General features: G+C 37.9%; 1 protein-coding gene across 3 annotated transcripts in view; it reads right to left on the bottom strand.

The window, feature by feature from the left end:
• Window positions 1-426: 426 nt before the first annotated feature.
• The window catches only part of LOC135260227 (trichohyalin-like), a 29,665-nt gene continuing 17,323 nt past the window's right edge, over window positions 427-12,768 (bottom strand). The window contains exons 7-11 of one of the 3 annotated variants that reach the window (XM_064345440.1): window positions 12,487-12,706; window positions 9,106-9,356; window positions 7,006-7,266; window positions 4,638-4,744; window positions 427-4,134 (exon numbers count right to left, since the gene is read on the bottom strand). In XM_064345440.1, the coding sequence (XP_064201510.1) occupies window positions 3,824-4,134; window positions 4,638-4,744; window positions 7,006-7,266; window positions 9,106-9,356; window positions 12,487-12,706 (1,150 nt within the window). In that variant the 3' untranslated portion in view covers window positions 427-3,823. Of the gene's footprint in view, window positions 4,135-4,637; window positions 4,745-7,005; window positions 7,267-9,105; window positions 9,357-12,486; window positions 12,707-12,768 lie in introns of those variants that run through there. The other 2 variants (XM_064345439.1, XM_064345441.1) reach the window with 2 other exon arrangements.

The following is a 12,768-nucleotide window of genomic DNA, read 5'->3' on the forward strand; positions in this document are numbered from 1 at the left end:
CTAATGGATTAGCTGAAGAGAAAGAGAGGGGGTGTTTTCCTGTGATGGCGGCACCGTAGCTACGCATTCCTTTTCGTTGTTGCGGCACGCGGTTCCTGTGCAAAGTTCATTTGCGAATGTTAAATAAACATTTTATCTTTTAGTCAGTCCGCAGTAGCCCTATGCAGAGGCACCAATATACTGGCATGTGGAATTTAAGTGACTGTAGTTTTGTTCATTCCGGTCAATTTTCAAATGGGAATAAGCTGAAACCAGATTTAAAAAAGCCCCTTTTTTCCAGATGTAGACCAATGAATGTAAATTATAGTTTTCTTCTGGAACTAATGTGAAAATGCATTTTTGGATTAATGAACTTGTGTACTACTGTATGAGGAATATGGTTGAAGTGACTGTATGTGAATAGAAGGATGGCAATGTAACAAATGGAATGGTTGATCTGTTTATTTTGATAATTGAACCAAAGAAAAGAGACAATGAAAAGGAGAATAAAATATGTGCCAGAGTCGACTACACGCAGTAACTGTGTCCGCTTCTCTATCATCCTTCAGTGTTAAAGGAGCATGGTTTGTAACAGGCCCAGGTTCCCCTAGGCCTGAGGCCAGTAACACTTTCTTTATTTTCAGATCAGCAATGACACTGTTATCTTGCCACTCAAAATTTACACTGACATGAAGCAAAATGAAGACTGAGGCAAAAGTGAAAATATTCTGTTAACAAATACATGTACATAGTAACTGAATATTCCAAAACAATACTACCATTATTCCACAGAATTATCAGTCACAGCATGCAGACAATAAATTTGACAGCATTTAAAATACAAATTGTGGATGAAATACATAATTTCATAAGGAGTATCCTTTATGGATTTAAACATCTTCATAGGTAATCCATTAGCAAGCCAAGTGTTTATCAAAGATATACAATATACTAATTACTTGTTTTACAATTTTAAGCATTCCAACAATATATATATTTTTTTAATTGCCTATTTTAAATACAAACTTTTGATTGTACAGAAGCATAATGTAATTAATGATCAGGAATGTTAGTCAGGCATCAGAAGCCTAATGCTAATTAACACAAGGTTCCTTCATGAGTGGAGATTGCAAAAATATTTTCACGCTTCTGATGTGTTCAAAGTGCTCCAATTAGACTATCGCTTCCTGTTTATGTTGTAGAGTATAACTCCCAGTATACTCAGACACCTTTATATTTTCTACCGAAAAATGCAAACCATGCTTTATATCGGGTCTTATTGGCTTAATATTGCACTTCCGTTAATATGTTCTCATAGACAGGGTGTTCTGCTCCTACATTTCATCCCTGTGAGAGGTTCCATTCTCAGAAAATGAAGTACGGAATTTTATAACTGGTTGGGATGTACTGTACTGTGACAGTTGCAAAAACTAGTTCCAAATCAAATGTGATATTACTGTCACTCATGTTCTGAATAAACAAAAAATACACAAAGAGACTCGTGAGTATACTATGAGTTTCCCCATTCTCGAAAAGAAGATTTATGGTATATAAACGGCTGAACGTTTGGACCATGTTCAAGACCTCTGAGAAGCTTCAAGTTTCTCAGTACTTAAGGTATCAGTGAGGTTGTGCTATGCACGATTATAAATGAAGGGGAACAACATTTCACTAACGTCTGCGTTGAAAATAGTGAGCCTATCCTTTAATGAAATTTACTGACGAACTGCCAAGAAAAAAATTACAACACAGCAGACCTGACAAATATTTTAATCTCAAAAATATTTTGTAATTATATTGTAAAATTTGTGGTTGAGTGCCCACAGAGGGCCAAAATAAGTATTGAATTTGGTGTTCTTTGCATTTTGGTGTGTTCCTGTTCAGCCTTTGTGTCCCCACTATATTCTGTTTTATGAAACAATTCTTTCTATGGCTGGAATAGGCAAATTGGCCTCTCCGTGTTTTGTCCATCATCTTTGATTGAGTCTGGATCATATTGGCCTAGAAGTTGTCATCATTTGCTTCAGGTTTATTAGCATTTTTGAGACTTCCGGATCAAAAAAATTGTGTGAATGGCATTTCCTAACTCCTTCAAAATAATGTATGACATTTGGACGTTTGTCTGTGCATGAAAAAAGACTGCGTTTCATCCATTTTTCACAAAAAATAAATAAATAAATAATTTGTTGTAATTTAAAAAAACAAATAGCTAACAGCTAAGTGGTTAGCGACCCGTTGCACATCATAAACAGGGCTAGCTATATTTCCAGCTATAATTCACGGTTTATTGTTGTTATTTTTGCTGTTCTTGTGAGTAATTTCTATGTTATTCGAGTACTTTCTTTAAAATTTATTTGCTGGCTAATGGTTGCTTTTTGACAAAAATAACATTCGTAGCAGTCTTAGCATTCTGTTAGCAAAATAATTATTTCGGTTGGAAAGTAGCCATTGGAATTAAGCGAATCCAGTTTCATTTAAGAGAGAAATTGTGATGTTCTGTGTAAGGACCCACACGAAGACCAGGGAAATCCAAAAAACGTTGTCTTTAATCAGTCCGAGGTTCGAAGCCAGGTAGTCAGAGAGAGGACGGTGCCAAATCGAGTTTCCAAAAGAATAGTGAAAAGACAGGCAAAAAATCAAAAACCAGGAGATCAGAATTGCGAAGGTACAAAGGGACAGGCAAAAGAGAAGTCAAGGCAAAGCGAAGGTCAAACCAGAAGCAAACAAAACCAAAAGGGGCAGGCAAACTCGAAGTCGGGCAAAGGGGTGTCGCAGGAATCTCAATAGACAAAGGCTTACAAATAATCGGCACAATGAATATGATCAACGTTCTGACACTGAACAGGTGGAAAAGACTGACATTTATACACTGGGGAAGATAACAATCAAGGAGGGGTTAAGTGAGTGAGGGAGGAGTAACAAACAACATCCAGGTGAAGAACATTAGGAAAACTAATTCAATGACAGGGGACTGACAAAACGCGGACTGGAATCACATAGACAACAATGATAATAGACGGCCTGGGTGAAGCAGGTAAAACACGTGCAGAGAGAGAGAGGTGCAGTCAGAGCAAGAGACAGGTGCAGGCAATTGCAGAACTCAGCGTTAGAGCAGGCTAGAAAGAAAAGAGGCGGAGCTACAGCGCAGCATGGAAAAGGGGAGACTGGTTAATGTATTAGTATAGTGATCTAAACTATCAAAAACCCAAAACTAGTGTGTGTTAGTCCATTAGTAATATTCACATGTTAGTATATTAGTGAGGTTAGTACTTTACAATCTATAAGTTAGTAGGGATTAGTAGAAATTAGTAAAACTAGAAATCAGCAGGAAGAAAGTAAAGCGAGACTGGAAAGAAGGGGGGAAACCATGAAAACCCGGAACCACCCGAATAGTGAAATCACACAAGTACAGGGGAGTGAAGCAGCTCAGGGAACACAGACACAGAGACAGTACTGGGGAGACAAGTGACCGGGAAATACAGACTACAACAGAAATGCATTCGGATAAAACATTTTAAGATTTATATTGGTGTTTAAAAAGTTCAATCACAGACTGTGATAGGGATGTTTATGTGAAACTCCCATTCATTTTCCCTATAGAGAAATTCTCATTGATCCGGAAATCCATATATGGGTAAAGGTTTTGCTCTGCATTACATCAGTGAGGCCCATTGAACTGTGATGTGCTTCATTGCATCAACATCAAATCCACCACTAACATCAAATCAAATAAAGAGCATTCCACAAAAGTAGAAGATCACAGGGCAAGTATTCATCTTGCACACATCAAAGACACAGACAAAAATTAAAACAGACTGAAAAATAATGCTTCTTTTTTAAAAGTTCATTTTCTTCTTTTTTGACCATGATCAGGCCCTGTAAAGCTTTTCCTCTTAATACCTCTAGTTGCAGTGCCCGCGCTCTGATCGCCCAAAGGTGATAATACTTTTAATATGCTATTGTACTCAGGTGTATTTTTGCTGAGGTGCTGATCTTCTTTCACCCACGTCTTCAGTCTACCCACCGCGTTTTGGTCGATGATGCCGATCTTCTGATACTCACCGATTAACGTCACGTAACCGGTTTTGTAGTAGCAATTTGTCCCTTCTTTTGTAAGAGGTTTTACTCTTCCCTCCAATGGATGAGTCTGTATACCTAAAAGATAAAAATATGAAAAAACATTTCAAGGCAAAAGCAATAATGAACATTATCTATAGAATTACTAAATGTGCAATTCTACCATAAGTATGCTTTCAAACATCTGTTGCTAACTACAACTGGTTGTTGAAATTGCTTTTGGAAAACAAATGTTGTGGCTGCATAAGCAGTGCTAAATACTAATCTGTTTTGAACTGAGTTAAACTGGACAACTGAAGTGTAAGACATTTTTAAGCATAGTATAACACAAATAACCGAAGTTACTGAAGAAACTATGAGCTAGCTGAAAGCAACTGAAAAGAACAATTTAAAATACAAAGAAGCAGAACGTATAAAAGCTCAATAGAATTCATAGCTGAACAGACCCCACAAGCCACTACTGGTGCCTTTGCACCATTTGGTGCTTGGCCCCTAATAAATATAGACAATATCAATAGAGTGCTAGCTTTTAGCTAGCCCACTAACAATGAAATTTGTATAAACAAACATCAAGTCTGTACCTGCATGTCTTTTGAGGTTCTGGGAAGATATGGGGTTGGCCATGATCATGGCCTGTTTCAGCAGGGTCTCACCATCCCCACTCAGTAGCGTATCAGCCAGCAGTGCCCTGGAGAGAGAAAAGGAGGAAACGGAGGCTGTTAAAGCTGTTTCTAACAGGAGGAGGTGAGTGTCTGTTTGCTGTCTGGTCATTATGACTGAAAGCCAAGAGCAATTACAATGTACCACCCTTCAAGGTGTTCCACCCATCACGATCCAAATCAGCATTTTTATCCTTTGGAGGTAAATACATACTTTTTAAGAGGATAACGGTAAAATACTTTTTTTTTTCACTTGCCACACAAGAGCTATATGATCTAATTTTCTTCCTCAGGGCAGTGACAGGGAACAGCAGTATCCTTCTCTCTAATCCAGTTCTCCATTAGTCAAGTAGTCAAGAAGCTTATAATCATCTTGCTAAATCATTCTCATTTACTTACAATGCCACCCAGCTAACGTTCTGGACAAGGAATGGACTATTAAATAATGTAAGGTAACTTAATAAACATGCTTGGTGCTAGTGATTAGAATTAAAATAGTATAGACCCACAGTGCTTGAAAACTCAGATAGTACAGTGAATAAATAACTACCTACTCTTTGCTGTACCAATTGTTTTTTGGCTGGAGGATGACTTGTACAGTCTGTAATTGGTAAGTAAGTAGTTGAAGAAATTATTAAGCGTATAATTTTAGTGTTTATTTTGAGTGTACTGCTTTGTGAACCTAAGTGCACCACATATTGGTAAAATAGGGATCCAAGCAGAATTTAAGCAAGTTATTTCAGGCTCCTTTGAATGTATTTAATGTGCTGGTTTCCAAAATGTTAGCTGGGAGGCAGAGTAAGGCGATGAGGATGACACAGTAAGCTAATAATTAGCATGTTTGGTGGGCTCCGATAATGGAGGATGAAGCTAGTTAGCAGAGGGAGGATGTTACTGACCCACAGGACAGCCCTAACAGAGACATTATGGCATATAGCCCTTATGGCTGGTATATCACTTTAAATATCAATGCAGAGTGTTATGTTATGTCTCACCTGCATTCTATTATACTGTATGACGCACCTGTATTCTAGTACACTGTATGACTCACCTGCATTCTATTATACTGCATGACTCTCCTGCATTCTATTACACTGTATGCCTCACCTGCATTCTATTACACCTTATGTCTCACCTGCATTCTATTACACTGTATGACTCACCTGCATTCTATTACACTGTATGACTCACCTGCATTCTATTACACTGTATGACTCACCTGCATTCTATTACACTGTATGACTCACCTGCATTCTATTACACTGTATGACTCACCTACATTCTATTACACTGTATGACTCACCTGCATTCTATTACACTGTATGACTCACCTGCATTCTGTTATACAGTATGACTCACCTGTATTCTATTATACTGTATGACTCACCTGCATTCTATTACACTGCATAACTCACCTGCATTCTATTACACTGTATGACTCACCTGTATTCTATTATACTGTATGACTCACCTCTCACCTGCATTCTATTACACTGTATGACTCACCTGCATTCTGTTATACAGTATGACTCACCTGCATTCTGTTATACAGTATGACTCACCTGCATTCTATTACACTGTATGACTCACCTGCATTCTGTTATACAGTATGACTCACCTGCATTCTGTTATACAGTATGACTCACCTGCATTCTATTACACTGCATAACTCACCTGCATTCTATTACACTGTATGACTCACCTGTATTCTATTATACTGTATGACTCACCTGCATTCTATTACACTGTATGACTCACCTGCATTCTGTTGTACAGTATGACTCACCTGCATTCTGTTGTACAGTATGACTCACCTGCATTCTGTTGTACAGTAGGACTCACCTGCATTCTGTTATACTGTATGACTCACCTGCATTCTGTTGTACAGTATGACTCACCTGCATTCTGTTGTACAGTATGACTCACCTGCATTCTATTATACAGTATGACTCACCTGCATTCTGTTGTACTATATGACTCACCTGCATTCTGTTGTACAGTATGACTGACCTGCATTCTGTTATACAGTATGACTCACCTGCATTCTGTTGTACAGTATGACTCACCTGCATTCTGTTATACAGTATGACTCACCTGCATTCTATTACACTGCATAACTTACCTGCATTCTATTACACTGTATGACTCACCTGCATTCTGTTGTACAGTATGACTCACTTGCATTCTGTTGTACAGTATGACTCACCTGCATTCTGTTGTACAGTATGACTCACCTATATTCTGTTGTACAGTATGACTCACCTGCATTCTGTTATACAGTATGACTCACCTGCATTCTGGGGCGCCCCTGCTGTTTGCAGTTGTCAAGGCAATACGGTGATCCTGGTAAAGCACCTGCATGGCCAGGTGAAGATTTCCATTTTTGTCCTCTTTTGTCACCAGAGTATAAAGATTTGAATGCTCTGTTTGCCCTGAATTCTTAAGTTTCTTTAGAGCATATTTTTTTGTTCGAGCTATAGCAAGTGTGCCATTTGGAATGAAATGATCCTTCTCCACGATTTTCCTTCCAGATTCAATTGTATTCTTTAGACTATTCAATGCAGGGAAACAAAGAAAAAATGAGTTCATTCCGAAATCTAAAGCTAAATCCATGAATTCATACTATATTGTGGAACTTCTTTGCTTTGAAGTGAATTTTGATGTATTAAACCTAATCTGGTGATTACGATTTTACTTTTTGTTGCTTTTTGCATGAGTTTGCAAAGTAGACCCATGCAATTTGAATCTCATGTCAACATTGAACAAATGAATTAAGTAGCATGAGGAATAGAACTTGCATTCCATAATAGCTCCAAAATATTATGATGTATTTTATATCATAAAGTGAAGTTTCAATTTCTTACCGACCCTTCATCTGACAAAGACAAAACCAATCAGGTATTCTTCACAGTATTCTACAGACATGATTAAGACCTTGACAGGAATAAGTGACTCTTTCAAGTTAAAGGATAAGGGCAGTATAGTTTAAAATTTTCTTCTTATTGTCAACATATCCAATGAAAAGACTAAAACCTACAATGCTTCTGTCCAGCTCTCAATACTGTTTGACATTGTCCTGGCCCATTAAGTGCTCAACCAGGAAGCCATTCATTCAAATTGTGTGCTAAAATCAGGGATGGGTTTTGTTAGGATTTCATTGATACTGCTTATTTATTTATTAACAAAAAATGTATATGAAAACTTTTCCTAAAACGGGAAAAATCCAGCAGAATTGTGATCTCGGGAGGACACCAGGAAAGGGAAATAAAAAATTGAATTTCAACATTATTATTAAATAAAGAATTTCTAACAGTTAGAAAATTGTTTTAATCACCACTGCTTGTGTGAAGCTAGCCCACATATTCCTCTTGTTTGTAATCACCCTATATATCATGTATTTTTTAAGTCCCTCATACTAACCACTTTCCAGTTAGCGTATGCGGTTTACATGGCCACGCCTGCTGGTGTAGCGAAGAGTGTTTATACTGTGGAGAGCACCTGAACCTGATTGATTCGTCTTCTGCCACATTCCAGTGCATCTCGGGTGCACTTTTCTCCAAGCTATGGCGTCGGACAAGGACAGGCGCACATTCATATGATATTTAGGTGGAAATGAAAGAAAACATGTAGGGGACGAAGCAGGTCTATGTCTGACTATTAATTTCTTTACAAAACATGTGCAGAGCTGTTAACAGTACCCGCATAAGAATGAGGAAGAAAGGAAACTCTTGAGGTGACTTATCTAGTTTGGAGGAAGAAATTATCCAGACAACAGATCAGCAGTATGTGTTAGAGGCTGGTAGCATGTGGATACTGAGCTTACAAATCATTGCAGACCAATCAGTTATGCCAATTTGTCTCATAATTCCGACGCCATTTGAATGCATGTTTCATCCGATTGATTAAGAGTGTTTAAGACATTGCTTTTCGCCAGTAAAGAAATGACGACATTTAGGAGCAAGTTAAGTAGGCAAGTGTTAATCCTCAAGCTGCTTTTTGCATGACACTATAGTTTTGATTCCAAGGGACCCTTGAGTGCATGAACTGTCTGTCTGTCTATCTGTCTGAATGACAGAATTGCTTTCACAATTTAAACTATTATTTGCAGCCTATTTTGCTTCCTTTTGATTCAGTTGATGTCATTCACTGAAACAATACCTGCACAGTTTCTTAAAGCTGTCTTAGGGGGCTCAGATGAAATCTACCTTTGCGCTCATCAATGAACGATGAATGAATTAATAAATTAATGTATGACTGAATTATTGAATAACTACCCGGTAATAAGGATGACCTGGTCATCTATAATACTGTAAGGAAATTGACTCTTAGTCACTAACATGTTTCACTAACATGCCACCTCATCAATACCAAGATGAAAAAATGACTTAACTCTTCATATGTTCCAACATATCCAAGGTGGTATTTTACAGCAATCTCATATTCTGTTGTTCCAGGAGAATACTCATGTGCTTTCATCTCAGAGATCGTATTCTTATAGTCTTCATCGTTGAACTTATTGTCGGTTTTCTGTCTTTTCAGTCCTCCTCCTATGACAGAGTATTGTCCGGGAGTTTTCTGCCATTCCTCATAGCTCTTCTGGCATCTTACTAGCCCAGCATACCGTGGAAGGTTCTGGTTAAGCTGTTACATTAAAACAAGAAGTTGGAGAAACAAATGAGGGAAGATCCATAGATTTCATATCTTGGACAACATTTGAGTTTTGCATTGGGTCTCTTAATATGTGTAAATGGAAGATATTTTCAATTTTATCAAGGGTGTCGCTGAAAAAGAGGTCTGATCTCAGTTGGCTTTCCCTGAATAAATAAAAATAGTCCTCATGAAAAAGAGTATCACTCGGTTTATCCCAATGGTATCACAAAGCTCCATTAGTCACAATGGGCCACATTTTTATTCAAAAAAGTGAATTAACACAAAACTATTATTAGTTAACACTTGACGAAACATGATGGCATGTGATAGGAAGATCAGGATGTGCTTTAGAAAGATCTCCACATATAAGAGGACTGCTTGGTACGTGTGTACATGTTTTGCCATTTTACAGAAACAGTTGTCTGTGTGTTAATTCCCCCCATTTTCAGCTGTGCAAAATTAACAAGCTTAATAGTGATAGGTTCCCAGTTTTATTTAGTATATATATATATATATATATATATATATATATATATATATATATATATATATAATATTTTTTGTAGTGTATTGTGTTTCCGTTTCTGCCATTACTGTGTCTGTAGTTTGCATGCCGCTGTGTCTAGCCCCTCTGTAGTGTGTTTCAGTACAACAACTCTAGCAAGGATGTCACATTCCTATGCTAAATGGCTGTGAGGGTTCCCAGGGACGGACAAGACCATTTGTCTCCGGCCCGCCACTTAACTCAATCTTTTGATGTGTAAGACCACGGACTGCATATCAAGACACCACACAGCGTGATTGGCAGAGACTTGCTTGGCGCACTGCCCAAATGTTCTGAGTTTGTCTCTCCCTTGCGCATTGTAATAAACATCAAATTCTCTGAGGAGACGTCGTCAGCGTGTTCATCATCCTGCATTTGACTCCACGGAGAAGGGAAAAATAATCCTAACAATAGTAAATCAAAGCAATAAAGTCTAATATTTGGTTGCAGTAACTGCACCAATTCTACAACCAACAGACATCACCAAACGTATGGTATCATCTTTGAAAATGCTTTTCCAGACCTTCACTGCAGCTGATCTTTGGTTTGGGGATATCCGTCATACTGTAGATCTCTTCCTGCTCTATCAATCCTGGTTCCATTTATGAGCTTTTTATCAGGCCCTTGATGGGCTGCATCAGGTGTGTAATCTTTTAAGAAAAAAAACATCCTAGAAGATATTTTTGGAAAATTTTGTACACCCAGACATGTGTTAGTTTGAATTTTACATCAAACATTTTAATCATTATCAGGATTTTACCTTTGCATACAAGAAGACTATACAAGTGAATTTCCATGTTTCTAGCTTTTGCCCAAACAGTTCACTGCAGGAAAAGTAAACGAGCAAATGGTGGCACAGGAGGTCTAAGGAGTGCATTTGTTTAATTCTTGCTAATTTTGTGACCAATTATCTGTTGTTAAGACCATTAAAAGCTTAATATTTTGCCATTTTGGGCTTGGCCCATTTTGTTGCCCAGGAGTGTATATATATATCTCATAAAAAAAACGTTTTCAACGTACAAAAATGCCAAGTTACTAAAAAGTATTGATATCAAAATGACGCCAAGTTACGATACTACAAACAATATAGGCTATCTTGCCTCACCGAAATGACATAAGATGTATCTCAAAGCAATGCTACCCAATATTTCCTCAGTTCTTTCAAGTCACTTGGCCCTGTGTATAAGCATGCACTACATGGACAGGCCAAACATATGTGTGGATGGCTGTCTCACAGTCAAGATTGATTGAATAGGTGTGTGTATGTTCAATTTGTATTGGTATGTAGGCCTATGTATTTTGCTGCCCAGGCTTTCTGTTGCGTGAATGATAGTATGTTTCTTGGTACAAGTGTGTTTGTGAATGTGAATGTAAGATGCTGCCAGGGAAATGTCCCCATGCGGATAAAGAAGTTCTCTATGTATGTATGTACAATATGTGTTTTACATGCAGTATTTATTGTACGTAGCAAATATACAATAACTTGCACATGTACTCAAATTCAGTTCAGAAGCATGTATAAACATGTTTTCTGGAGAAATGTGCTTCCTGTCGTTGCTCAGCAGCAGTTTTGTACATTAATGAATTTATACATTAATTTCAATGTACAATGTTCAATGTGTTCCATGAGGCAATTCGAAATATTTGTCTCTTTGATCTGACAGAAAGTGTGCATGACATGTGAGTGACTTGAAAGCAGTCATGCACACTTGGATACATCCCAATATATATATATATACATAATAATCTGCCTGCACACTTCTGAATGCATTCTACTGCTTCTATCCTCTGTTACATCATCAATAAAAATGAGTGAACCTGTTCCGGAAGCAGCCATACAGGCCTAAGCCATGACACAATCTCCATCTCTCACAGATGAGGCGATATGCTTTGGATCATGGGATGTTCCTTACTTCATACTTTCGGCTTTCCATCACTTTGGTAAGTGCTAATTTTTGTCTCATCTGTTCATAAAACCCATCTCTATAGTTTTTGGTGAACTATCATCGGAGTATTTGATTCTTGCAGCTGATGAGAGGTCTGCATCTTCCAGTATAGTCACTAGTGGGTTCTTATATGGTCTTTTTTTAACCAAACTGTTTCACTTAATATACCCAGTTTCTCTGCTATCCTGCTTAATTTCTTCCATTCTCTCAGCTTACAAATGAATTGTTTTTCACCCATAGTTCATTCTCTGGTCTTCATGATTGCGCACGCCTCTGACTCCAAATGCAGTCTTCACTGACGAAGACAAAGGCTAAAACCAAGACTAGATACTCGCTGCTCTTTTATGTGAGCAATCCATACAGCAGGAAACACCTAAGCAACAATTAACAATTGTCAGTCATCCATTAACTTAATTTTGCACAGTGCAAAATGGGGGATTCAACATAAGAACAGCTGTAAAACGGTAAAAACATATATGCATGTAAATACCAGGAAATAAAAGCTGACCGTCTGTACTTCTGTCTCATATTCATGGTTTTACTCAACCATTAGCATACTTTTGGAGGGCACAGTATTTTTAAAAGTTTTACAGCACCTGTATAATTACAGGCAAGGAAAACAATGGCTTACCTCACTTTGTACTCTATAGCGCAGAAGAGCTGCTCTTTGCTGGATGTCTTGTTCTTGACCTGTAGTTGTTGCCTGGATTACAGCATGATACAGGCAGTCCTGACCATTTGATATGACAGGAATCTCAGAGCCATCTGGGTGGATGATGCTGTAATGGCCTTCATGGGGACGTTGCACTCCTTGGACTCTGTCTTCCATTCTTCTGAAAAAGCCCCTCTGACTGAAAGAGCAAATGAAAAATATAATACATTCATTCATGGGCCTTTGAACACTTGATAGAGT

Source organism: Anguilla rostrata, chromosome 8 (assembly GCF_018555375.3).
Source record: "Anguilla rostrata isolate EN2019 chromosome 8, ASM1855537v3, whole genome shotgun sequence".
Lineage (NCBI taxonomy): Eukaryota > Metazoa > Chordata > Actinopteri > Anguilliformes > Anguillidae > Anguilla > Anguilla rostrata.